At 37.4% G+C, this 13,313-nt stretch overlaps 1 protein-coding gene across 1 annotated transcript in view; it reads left to right on the plus strand.

Moving 5' to 3' along the window:
* SPAG1 (sperm associated antigen 1) overlaps positions 1-13,313 on the plus strand; it is a 51,194-nt gene that overhangs the window by 22,160 nt on the left and 15,721 nt on the right. Inside the window, exons 8-12 of the mRNA XM_086608768.1 lie at positions 1,955-2,085; positions 2,742-2,848; positions 5,226-5,385; positions 10,932-11,348; positions 11,742-11,841. Coding sequence (XP_086464894.1) covers positions 1,955-2,085; positions 2,742-2,848; positions 5,226-5,385; positions 10,932-11,348; positions 11,742-11,841 — 915 coding nt within the window. The remainder of the gene's footprint in view (positions 1-1,954; positions 2,086-2,741; positions 2,849-5,225; positions 5,386-10,931; positions 11,349-11,741; positions 11,842-13,313) is intronic.

The following is a 13,313-nucleotide window of genomic DNA, read 5'->3' on the forward strand; positions in this document are numbered from 1 at the left end:
TAATGTCTCCAAGGATGGAGTGTTCATAACCTCTCTGGGCAGCCTGTTGCAGTGTTTAACTACCCTTAGAGTAGTTTTTTCTTCCTAAAATGTCATCAGATGTTCCCTTTTTGCAACTTGTGTCTGTTGCCTTTTGTCCTTTCAGTGTGCACTTCCAAGAACAATGTGGCTCTGTCTTCTCCATACCTTCCCATTAAGTAACTGAAAACAGATAAACACCTCACCCGACCCTTTGCTTCTGGCTGAATAAACCTAGTCATCCCAGATTCTCCTCACAAGTACTGCATGTACTCCAGGTCCTTAACTATCCCGGTGACATGCTGGACTCTCTTCTGTTGGTGCTTTTTGTGTACAGGAGAGCCCCAGACGGAACACATGTACTCCACGTCTTGTAGGTGCTGCAGAGAGTGGAAGAATCACTTCTGCTGACCTCCTGGCTATGCTTTTGCTAATATGGCCCAACACGTGGTACGCCGTCTTTGCCTTGAGAGCACACTCTTAACTCCTGTTCAATTCGTTGTCCAGAGCCCTCAGGTCCTTTCCTGCAAAGCTCCTTTCTAGCTAATTGGGACCCAGCCTGTGCTATAATTCTAGTGTTCATCTTGCTCATTTCTCCCAGAATTGTACACTCTCCCATCTGATGGTTGCTGCAGCCAAGGCTATCATCAACTTTTGCATTCCCAACCAGTTCTTGATTGTGAGTAACAATTTCAGCAGAGCATTGCCTCTCGTCAGCTTGTTGGTTGTGTCAAGAAGTTGTCTTCTATATGCTCTAGAAGTCTCATAGATTTCTTGTGCCTTGTCATTTTGCCCTTCCAGCAAATACCAGGGTGGTTCAGGAGGTCCCCTGTGGGAAACAGATTCTGTCTGTAATTGTGAGGCTTCCTTTAGTTGGCTGAAGAAGACTTCATCTGCCTGCTCTTCTTCATCAGGCAAGCTGAAGCAGGTGCTTACCATGATGTCACCACGTCAGTCTGACCTCTTATTCTTACCCCTCAGCTCTCTTGACTGGCTTGTCAGTTTCTTGCCTGTTCCAAGACAAACCTTCACCCGTTTCATCACTGCTTAGACTAGAATGCATCTCCTCGTCTTTACCTTCCTAGTCTTTCTAAAGAGCCTGCACGCCTCCCTTACAGCACTCTGGCCACACAGATTATCCCACCACATCTCTGTTATCCCACTGAGATCATAGATGCACAGGCTTTTTAATCTTTTTTGTTTCCCATGCTTTGTGCGTTTGTGAACAAGCACTTGAGATTGTCCTTCAGTCAGGCTTTTTTTCACAAGGAAATTGAGAGTCTCTCCCAGTATGCTGTCCCCCTGGCACTTCCCTATTGTCCCCTCTTACCCGTGACCTTAGTTTAGAATCCTTCTTGCTAGGTTAGCAAGGGTGTTGGCAAAGATTGTCTTGCACCACTTTGTCATATGGATCCCAGTTGTCCTTACATTCCTCAGAGATGATTCTGTTGTTATAGAAACTAAAACCCTGCCTACAACACCAGCCACGCAGCCAGACATTGACCTGGACAATTCATCCACTGCTACCTGAGTCTTTCCCTTCTACGAGCAAGATCAAGGAGAAGCCCATGTGGCCCCCCCTGCTCTTCATCATAGCCTCCAGAGCTCTGTAGTTCCTCTTGATACTCTCAAAGGTTTCATTTGGCAGTTTCATTTGAGTCTACATGGACGGCAGCAAAAGGTAACAGTTTAAGGGACAGATGAGCCATGGTATCTTCTCTGCAACATCTCAGATCTAAGCCCTGGGCAAGCCATAGACTTTTGAAGATGGTAAATCTAGTTGGTGGATGGTCTCGCAGGAAGGATTTTCTAACCACCACTATGGTTAGAATATCAATATTAATATTGTTATAATACTGTTTTCAGCTTCCAATAGTGAAGTGTTTCTACATTCAGGTTTTCTATGAGCCTACCATGGTCAATACTTTTTTTTCAGGAGTATATCAGTGATACCCACTGCAGCTGCATATAATAACAAAGCTCAAGCAGAAATCAAGCTTCAGGACTGGGATAGTGCTTTGCAGGATTGTGAGAAGGTACTAGATATGGAACCTGGCAATGTAAAAGGTAAGGTAGAACATAAACTTGCCCTTTTACGTATTATTTTATTTCTAGGAAATAAAATGGTACATATCCATTCATGTTGTTAGTTGACTTCACTGAGCTTTAGATCAAGTCCATGTATAAAGAAAGCAACAAGAGTAGCTCCCCAAAGTAATTTAAGAGTATTTTTGGGGTCACAGAAGTTTTATGCAGGCCATCCTGTTCATCTGTAATGGGTATTCTTATGCAGTAGCATGGGGCTAACTCTTGTTTTTTAAATGATGACTATAAGTCCTCTTGTATTGGTGCAGTGCATTGTTTCCACAATACTCACATTGAAGTATTAATTACCTTAAAAGTGACATGAAAGCAATGAAAGTTGCAGATCTATTCCTTTCTGAAGGCAAGGGCTTGAATGCAGTTGACTATATTTGCATGGAGGAGGGGAAAAATTGGAAAAATATTAGAAGACGCTTCACAATTCATGATCACTATCTCAAAAGGTATTATGTGAAATTGCATCAATGATCAAGAGAACAGTTATGACTAATACAGAGTAATTATGAAGGAAATGCGGAATTTTAAAAACTGTTTTACACTTAATATGTCTAGAAAAAATAGTGTATCGTTATCCGCTTTATGCTTTAAATATGCAGATAATACATTTTGTTCCTTTGTAGCTCTGATGCGCCGTGCCACGGTGCACAATCAGCTGCAGAATTACCAGACAGCTATGGAGGATCTGAGCAAAGTATTATGTGTTGAACCAGAAAACGCTATAGCTAAGGTAAAGATAAATGAGGGGGATAGGACTGGAAAAAGGTTGTATGCAGTTGTAGCATAAAGTGAGTACAGGTCATACTGTTTGAATTTTGAGGACATACTCGATCTAATATGCTGATGATTAGTTTCCTAAGACCTCATAGGTGCCTGTGGTGGGAATTAGGTACTTGAATGTGACCAGATCTTCTGTTGACTACTTAATTGTAAGAACCTGTAGGCACTCAAGACTTCTCTATTAACTTAATTTAGGTGCCTAAAATTTTGCTGCTGAACGTGCTTACAGTATTAGTGTATTAGCTGATGAAAGTTATTTGGAAATTTCTCTCAAAAAGATCCATTGGGATAGGCGTATTTAAGTTTGACACGTAATTCACAAGAAAAATTCAAAAGAGATGCTAAGCTTTTATTGTCGTAGTGGTACAGTCAACCCAAAAGGAGAGGACCTGGGTTCTGTCCTCACTTCAGTGTGATGTTATAAATCCTCATTTCTCACCTCCAGACTAGGATGAAAAACCTTTCATCTCTTCTGATGAATCTGGACCTTTCTTAGCCAATTTTAGGTCTAAGAAAGCTGGATGCTTTCTTTGCAAACTCAAGGTCAGGATGTAGTCCTTATACTACTATTCAGCTGTTTAGGAGAAGATTGGTTCATGGCACTTCGTTGGTGTCATCTTAGGGTTGTTTTGTGGGTTACAACCCAGTCCTTGCATTTGCAGTCTACATGTCCTGAGAATCTTCAGTACTAGGCAGTTCCCTTACTGAATTGCTCTTTGCCTGTTAATTAGGAGTCATCATACTGCTACCCTCCCAATTTTTAATGTATGACTTCCGGATGCTGTGAAATTGCCTCATCACCTGAAATTCTGTTCAGCTCTTAACTGTTGACACATTTTGAGCTGCTAGCAGCTTGCTGATTGCTACTTCTTTCCATGGAGTTATTTGATCACTTGCACCAGTGAGAGAGGTCCAAGCCTGTTATGTCAAATTCACCACATACAGCATCCATCCCATTTAGGCTGTTCTTGGAGCTAGATTCCTGTGCGGAATAGCTCCTGAGTTTCACATCAACCAAGGAATCAACCTGCCTGCTTTGCTTTTTTTTTTTTTCCCTTTCTTTTTAAACACTTGTCTCACCAGATTTGAGTTCTAAAAGAGCTTATGTTTTGGCTTTTTTTTGTTTACAAGCCTGAACCACTAAATAGCTTGTGAGTCTGTGTTGACAAACTCCACAGCAGTCTTTGTGCAAAGATTATCAAATAGGCTGTACTGAGACTTCTTATAATACCAGACATAAGATACTTACTCATTTTGAGTAGGCTCTTCCAGAGATCCAAATACGTTAGCAGCTCTGTTGAGCAATGCTTCCGTAGCCGAAAGCAAATGTGTGTCCTCATCTGTGCCAGCTATTATGCCTTGGCTGAGGCATCTAGAGGTGACGAGAGTACTTGGCAGGGTGTTTTTTGATTTGCTCTTTGCTTGGAGGATCTTCAAAACCCTCTTGAGATAAATATGCATGTATGGAACACATGCAGAGCGAACGTTTATGTGCAGAGTCACTAAAATAAAGGTAATATTCTTGTCAGTAACTGGAATTCTTCACGGTACTTTGTCCACATGAATCTTTGCTCGTTCCTGTCTTTGTTTTATCTTTTTCTTGAAGTGAGTACTGAGATGGCACATCCTTGTACAACACTGAATTCAGTTCAGAATAGTGCATAATGTTGGGTGTGTTGTACTCTGCTCTGAAAATGCAAAGTGCGGTTGGAATATTTTTTAAGTAATCAAAAATGTTTATGGAATGAGAGGCTGTTTGGTCATCTAATTTGCAGTTCTTACAAGGGGAGTAAACCTTTTCATTATTCAATAGGGTCCTTCTGCTACACTGCTAAGGAATTGTTGCCTCTTTTGGTTCTAATTCTATCAGTTACACTCCTTCATCAGATATCCGTCAGACACCAAATTCTCCATAGCATAAATTTTGATAAATGGATTTTAGGCTTTTTCGGAGATTCTGGAAATAACCGTTTTCCATATGTCTCTTCTGAGTAGACCATGCCAGTACCACAACAGTATAATCTACTTTTTTTCCTTTTTTTTTTTTTTTTGCTTAAGCAGTTTCATTCAAGAAAAGTACTTATTTATTTGTGTGATATCTTCTGAATTTCTAAGAGATAGAAATTGCGTATTAATCTTGGCTTTGATACTGACTCTTCCAAAAGTCACATTTATTTTCTCTGGTTTTATATTGGTAACATCTCAATAGTTCTTCAGGACCTTATGTGGATTATTTAACATAATGTATTTTATTTTCCGTATATAAATTACAATTTATATACCTATGAAAAAAGGCTTCTGCTGTTGTTGTTTTTTCTTTATTGCAGAAAAATCTGCTAGAGATTGAAAAGAAATTGCATGGTTTAAAGCCTGTATCCAAGACTCAAGGCAAAGGAACAAGAATACTTATTCAAGATATAGAGGATTCAGAAGATGATGAGGACAGAGGGGAAAATACAGAACATGAACAAAGCAGTGGAGATAAAAGTAATGTCATGTCATTTCCTATTTAGTTTTAACCCAAAGAAAAAAAATATCATTGCCTTTGATATTGCAATGCGTATTCAAACAATTCATCCATATTTGCTTGCAAAGAATTTTGCCTGTTTGAAGACTAAAATTACATTCACTACTTAAAGTAGATCTGAGTGTGAAATCTAGAATCCAGTTTTATTACACATCTTTGGAATTATTTCTAGAAAGTGTATAACAGAGACAGATGGAAAACTTTGCTATAAATCACCTACTTCCCTGTGTCCTGTGTAATTTTATACCTATCCTTTAATGTGGACCCAGTCGGGAGTTTCTTCTGGTGTTAGTAAACATTTTGTGTTCTTCAGCTCTTTCGCTCGTGCAGCTCTCCTGCCTTCCCATTTTTCTTCTGTGTTTTTCCTCCCTTGATTGGATCAAAGGTTGTAAAAATTACCAAGTGGCATATAATTTGATTTGTTTGCTTGTTTGTTTTGAAAACTATCAATCGTTTTGTTTTGTTTTTAACGTAAGAGATCACCTGTGTGCTCCAAAAGTATGTATTAGAGGTAAACCACAGGTAATTCTTGTACTGTATGTAGTTTACAAGCAGTTGAAGTGCAGGTCCTGTTCATGGATTAGTGTGTGACTAACTACAAGACTGCTGAGATGAAGCCACTGGCATAATCAGAGTACACGACTTGGAGGAAGCAGTGAGGCAGCAGGGGCTATTGAGGCTTGCGCTGGTAGATTGCTTTGAGATTCAGCTGCATTTCTGGGCTCCAGCCTGCAACAGAGCAACATCCCTGGGTTGATTTCCAAACATTCTCCTTTCTGTTGGTTCTTTAAGGTAATTTGGCATGAGAACTGTGGCTTTTGTGTTTTCCATGGCTTATGCAGTTCTTTATCTTGTAATTAAATCAGTCTGGGTTTTCCAACTTAATTGTGAATGTTAGACTGTATATGTGTGATTTAATAATGCATTATTTGCACACAGATTTAAGGAAAATATGTTTTCAAAATCGGTAGGTAACCACTAAGTCTCCTCAGCTAAAGTGCTGGAAGAAAGGATGGATCATGTCCCTAGTCTTAAATATTAGTTAATGTGGTGTTGCTTTCCATTGGGAGTATTCAGATGACTAAGTGCCTTCTAGCTCCATAGGAAGACTCCTGTTGATGAAAGGTTAGGCTTTTAAACATAGGGAAGATTGTCAACTGACGTCAATGTCAAATGTGTTTATGTGATATACATAAGTATTTTTGAAATTTAGGAGGCCAGCATCTTCCTAGATTACTTTGTGTTTTAGAGTACAACTGGAAACAAATACGAAGTCAGTTCACTTATTCAATAAATCTGATATGTTTCTGTGAATCTAACAGCAATTAGTCGATTAGGCATTTCCTATGTCTTCTCTATACATCTTGTCATGTCCACAGTAGTCCATGTAGTCCAGTCATGTCGTCACATTTATTTTACATTCTAGTTGGTAGGCTGCATGCATTCTGACTAAACTTATCATTTAGAAATTGCAGAAAACCAACAAAATACTTTTTGTTCTCTTTAGTGCTAAGAGTTGATTTCTCAGCTTTAAACAGAACTGTCTAAATAAAGAGTATAGTCTCTCTTCATCTTCTGTTTATTTGAAAGCAAAAGTAAATAAAAATCCTTTTTGTACAGTAGAAACAGAAAATTGCTTATGTCCTAGAAACTGTAAGAATTAGTATTCAGCCATGGTAAAAACTAAAAATCTTGTATGTACTTGACGAAGTGCCTGATATTTTGTATGTGTTTATAGAACTTATAATCTCAACTGATAAATACAGTTTAAAGATAAATAAAATAAATTTATTTTAAATAGCCCCTTTTAGTTCCTAAAAATTTGCTGAATTGTGTGGTATTTACTTTATCTATTATGATAATTTTAAAAAATATTGTAGTAAATAGTTCTGAAATTTAGTAAATATTTACTCCTAAAAAGGAGAGCGCATTTAAACAAATAAAGTCTAAGTTAGCTTTAAAATAATTTCTCAACCTGTTATTGCTAAAGTTGACAACAGATCTCTTTAAAACATGTACTTCAAGCACATACAAGAAACCTCATAACAGACAAAACTATGTTTTGTGAGCTGACCGTGGAAAAAGAAGTTGACTAGAGAGTCCATTCTTTGTGCATGGCTTGTTTATTACATTTGAGAGGTGAAGAGAACATTCTTCTTCTGGATGACACCTTTTGCCCAATTCAAGATATATGTATATTTTATTTTTGTACATATCCTGCTGTTTTGTGCACCTTGAGATTGCTGGTTTGGTACGCTGACACTTGGTATTGAAGCATCAGAGCACCTCTTTTTTCTTTGTGTTAAATCCTTCATCTGCCTTCTAGTTTCACTACCTAGGAGGTATTAAATTTACTTGATGCCACAGCAGTTGGCTAGAGAGAATTATTTTGCGATTTTTTTCCAGTCTGTTTTCTACTTGATAGCACCAAATGAAGGTCTTTGTCATTGAACATGACAGTGCTGTTTTGGAACCAATCTTAGTTTGAAAAGCATCTCCTCATGTCAACCCACTATGTTGTGACTTTGTTTTCTTGCACTAGATTGTTGTTTTGGGGGAATGTTGTTAGGAGCTGAATAGGTACGAAAACTCTCTCTGCATCCTTGATGAATTAAGTACTGTGTTGTCAACTGGTCTTGACCACGTATCATGGTTTCTCTGAAGTGGTAAGCTTTCTGCCCTTAGATAAATGGAGCTGTCATCATAATGGCTGATTTACAGCTTTTCGAAACAAATATGGGTTGATAACATTCTTTGAATTTCTCTTGTTGATTTTCTAAACACTTTTTCTGAAATGGACATCTTCAAATAAAACTGGATTCTTTGTCTTTACATTTTTACTTATTCTTGAGTTATTCCATGTGGAATAATGAAACATTTATTTGATGTTACAGATAATTCTTCAACATATATGTTAATGTTTCCTGGCTTTTCACAGCAAACAGTGAGTAAGGTCTTAGATTTGCATTTTGAAGTTTCTGATTTGTTGAGAAGCAAAGTGTATTGGGTAGGAGACAGTTTGAGCTCTTTCCGACTCAAGCCATCAGCTGTGCTTGCTGTTGTATTTTTAGCATCCCTGGTACTGCTCTCTGCTCTCCTCTGCCACTGGGGCTCTAAAATAATTGAGATGTTATCTACTGGTCAATGCTTACTGGCTGTTCTGTATCCTCACTCACCTGGCCTTTTCACCATGTATGAATTCGCACCTATCCAAATGTTAATTTGTAGTAATTTCTGTGACTAGAATTTTATTGTAATACTTTGTGTAGCTGGAAGTTAATTTTAAAGGAAAGATTATGTCATCCATTGCAAAAAAAAACCCCACCACCTTCAAATATTCCTTTTGGAGTATTCAATAGCTTTTGTTTTAGGACAGTCCTTCATTTTAAGTTCATTATTTTAGTACTAACATGAATTAAAATTCTTTCTAGTTTGGCTTTGCTGTCATTCTGCTCAAAATCTTATCCATACTTTTCAGTACCTTTCTTTAATTTTCCTTTGGAATTTATAATGTAGCTAGACCTTTTTTTCCTTGGTTTGTTTTTTTTTTTTTTTTTTTTTACAAAAGTTCATTAGGGGCTTATTTGTTTTTAGGGCGAAGTCCTGAATACATTTTTCTGTAGAGACCAATACAGGAATCTTGTTTATGTTATAAACACTGAAACTGAAAGACAGTAAGAATTAGGTTTGAGAAATAGATCTGTACAATTTTGTGCCTGGTGGTTACTCAGTCGAGAAATGTTAAGGCAATCGACATAACCTAACAGCTGAACAAGTTAATTATGATTATCCTTATTTTTAAGGGGGACTCCAAATGCTATACATGTTTCCTCTTTAATCCAGGATTGGTTCTGTGCACTTCATTTTCAGGAAATTTTCTTCTGCAATTAGGAAAAGACATTTTCATTAATGACATTCACATTTGCATCACACATTATCTGCCCTTCTTGCTTTTTCTTTGTCTCTAGCAGTTGGGATGCTCTTCAAGAGTGTTTTGCTGTAGATTTTTTTCTAAAAATTTGTCCTGTCACCTATTTGTCTGTGACATTTAAAATTGTTTTCTCCTTTTTTTAAAAAAAAAAAAAAACAAAAACAAAAACAAAAACTAGAAGGTATGCAGAGTATTCTCTGTTTTGGTAGATGTAGAATAAAAATATTTTAGCATGTATCCTACGGAAATTGTTGTTATAGTACCACTGTCTTCATTCATCTGCCCAGCTAGTCTTTTACCCTCATCTTCACTACCAAATAGTTTTTAAACCTTTTTTGACATATTTGGGACTGCAAAATTTGATGCACGGATGGATAGGAGTCTCAAATATAAATAATTTATTTTCAAAAGTAGTTTTATTAAAATGTTAAGTTTTTTAAGTTAGTTAAAAACTAACTAGTTAAGTTTTATTAAAAAGTCTGTGTGGGTAGAATAGATTTATCTTATAATTGTTTCCCACTGAGGAGTATGAACTTATTTTTAAAGACGGTATTTCAAAACAGAGACCACAGCTAGGAAGGGTGCACTTGGAGCTTTTGTCTGTTAGGCACTAGAGAATCTATTCTTTTTAAAAATCTTACGCTTTCCCTTCCTGTTCAGTTTGGTTTCAGTAACATTTTATGCATTAAAAAAAGAATTTCTGTAATTTAGAACAACCTGGAGTTCATCCATTTTCCATCAGCTTCAGAAGTTTAGTTCGAGTCAATGGGAAGTACCAGTGCGATATATGAAGCCATTAAAGAATTCTGTGGGACAGATGAGCACATCAAGTTACAGGAAGGTGAAACCCAGCATCCTAATAGTACCAAAACACAGATTTGCCTTTGTGTGACTGGTAGTATCAGAGGTCAGGCTCTCTGCAGAAATCTGTATTTTAATACTGTGGTGGTTATCTGTTAGGAATTCTGGTGAAAATGGAATTATATATGTTAATATCTGAAACCCTTAGTGTATTATTTTTCTTAATAAAATTGATAATAAACAATAGTGAAAGTTGAATGATCAGAAGTTTCTATAAAAGGCTTTTGACATTACGTTGAAATTAAACTTTTTTGAGAATGGTTTATAAGCTTTTATCCTTTCCATGCTATATCACAGATTTTTGAAGTGTGCAACATTACTGGTTTGTTAGCTGCGTGTTCTAATTTTACCATGCAAGCATTTCGATTTGGCCATGGAAAATCGAAGTATCAGTATTGTAAAAGCCAGTATTTAAAGAGTTAATTTGAAGGTGAAATCTGTACCATTCTGACACTACAGAACAGGGGTTTTCAAGGTGCCGAGCAAGGAGAGGGAAATTTCATAGTAATAGTTCTCAGTAATAACTGCAAGCTACTCGTAAGCAAGAATTTTCCTATGTTCTTCGAGGTGTTTTCTGAGGCAAATAAATCTTCACACGATCAGGATTCCTGCAGGATTTGGTGCCGCGTTCTTGGGCGGCGCACCCCTCCTTTGCCAGGACGATAGTTTCTTCTGCTGATGCAGCGCTAACTCCGCTCTTTAACTTCCCGGCAGAAAGCGCCCTGCCACTGGGAGCCCGGGCGGCGGCCATGGGGAGCGCGCAGAGAAAGTTTCCCAGCAAAGGCGGTGGCAGTAAGGCGGAAGACAGGGAGGCACCGAAGCAAAAGGAATCCCCTGACAGCGGGTTAAAAAAAGGCACATCAGAGAAAAAACCACAGAAGCCTTTGGCAGACCATGAAGGTGAAGTTAACGGCTATTTACACAGAGAGAAAAAGAGTGAAAGCCCTGAAGCCGAGAAGATCCCCAGATCGCACGGAGCGGGGTCTCGGTCGGCTGGTGGTGACAGTTCTACTTCACTTCCTTCTACTGCAGCAAAACTGAAAACTGAAGGAAACGAGTTATTTAAGAGTGGGCAGTTTGGAGAAGCGGTGCTCAAATACTCGGAAGCCATTGAATATGTCATCGGTCTCGGTGAGTGCAATCAGTTTGTGCTTAAATCTAGGATTATTGTTTAGATTACGTAGAGAAACTACAAATGAACTGACCTAGTCTATCCCTGGATTTTTGGCAGGAGTTACTGTGCAGTAAATTCTTTGTCATTGTCGGTAGAGAATAATTTACACAATGCAAAATACAGGAAGATGCATGAAATAGTCTTTTAAACTCCTTGGGGCAGAGCTGTTAGCGTTTATTTATGTGTTTGAATGATTACAAGTTTTAGGTGACATGATAAAGAAAAGCTCTTTATAGCTTTGCATTGTCAGCAGACCGTATCACTGCAGTGCAACCTACAGTAGGCAAGTCTTTAATTCTTGAGTGTCATTTTAGTAATGTTCTTTGATTTTTAATTGTAACTTCTTTTAGGAGAACAAAGTCCAGATGATTTAAGTATCTTGTACTCAAACAGAGCAGCATGTTACCTCAAAGAAGGCAACTGCAATGACTGCATTCAGGATTGTAACAGGTAAATTACAACCTCCCATGTAGAGCAACATTCCTGATGATGAGTAAACATTTTTAACTGATAAATTGTTACTGCAGTTTGACTTAGTACAGTCTTCAATGAAGTCTGATTCCCTGTCTAAATGACAGATATCTTTGGCAGTTATGTAAACAATAGCATGGAACCTAGGAAAGGAGTAACTTTTAACTTACTTTCTTACTGGGTGAGGAGAGATGTTAGACTTGTGAGCACAGAAATGCGTAGCAGGATTAAAATTTTTAATATAAAAGCATTTAATATAAAAGCATTATACTACGATGCTCTGTAGTAATTTATATGTAAGAGCTTTAATAGGCTAGATGCTTATCACAGTGTTGGAAATTGCTTTCAAGTGTTTGTATGGTGTGTATGTGTGTGTTTTCTGGTTTATTGTTTTGGTTTGTTTTCTTTTAAGTATATGCTTGGCATGGTTATAAACAGTAATTACAACTCTTCAGGAATAGAGCTAAAATCCTTTCTACTTATTGTGGCTTTTAAGGATACAGGAGTTGAGAGGATCAGACACCTTCAATAGCTTCCAAACACTGCCTTCCACTAAATTATTACTGTATTTCTAGATGTCTTTTTTTATACGTTCATAGATTTAGTAAGACTGAGACTTAAGGTGCAAAAAGGGATCCCAAGACAGTTAGAAATGATGTTAATTAATTGGGTTTTTTTACAGCACAACCCAACTATTAAAAAAAAGACAAAACTAAAAATGTTCATGTAACTTTGTATTAGCTAAATAGTTGACTTACTGTATATATTCTACCTGACAGAAAAGTTTTCTGAAAATGTCGTCTGAAAAAAATGGACTTGTTAACAATACTTTGTTAAAATAGATGCAGGACCATAGACAGCTGACTGATAAGATGACATACTTAACAGCCATCACATTTTTCTATTCAGGAGGTTTGGAGTATGTAAGACTTCAGCTGAAATCAGTAACACAAAGGTCTGGGATTTTGTATTCTTACCGGTTGGAAACTTATTTACTTACTACTTAATCATTGTGTTCTTAATGTGCATATTTTCTGGATACAGAAAGACCCATGATGCTTAATGAACACGACAGAGGTAGAAATAATTTAGAGACTGGGAAGCAGAACTGCAGACACACATGAATTAGGCAATGTCCATTAAATCTACTCTAGGCAACACAACATAAAGGGTGATCTTCAAATAGATTACTTGATTTCAAAATAAAAAATAGCATAGTGCTTATATTCGTGATACAAAAATAAGTATTGAATATTTATAAAGTTTTAGATATTTAGGGCTTAGAAGTGTATCAGAAACCCTCTGTTGGGGTCTCTCTTTGTCTCAGGGCTCTGAATGGGAGTGCTTTTGATTCATGTTACAGAGAGGGAAATAGGGCTCCTATGCACTTATGTTATTTTGTTTAGTACTGTGGTGTGGTTTGGTCCCTCACTGTATTATCGTTGCATTCT

The sequence above is a fragment of the Tauraco erythrolophus genome, chromosome 3 (assembly GCF_009769465.1).
Source record: "Tauraco erythrolophus isolate bTauEry1 chromosome 3, bTauEry1.pri, whole genome shotgun sequence".
NCBI classification, from domain to species: domain Eukaryota; kingdom Metazoa; phylum Chordata; class Aves; order Musophagiformes; family Musophagidae; genus Tauraco; species Tauraco erythrolophus.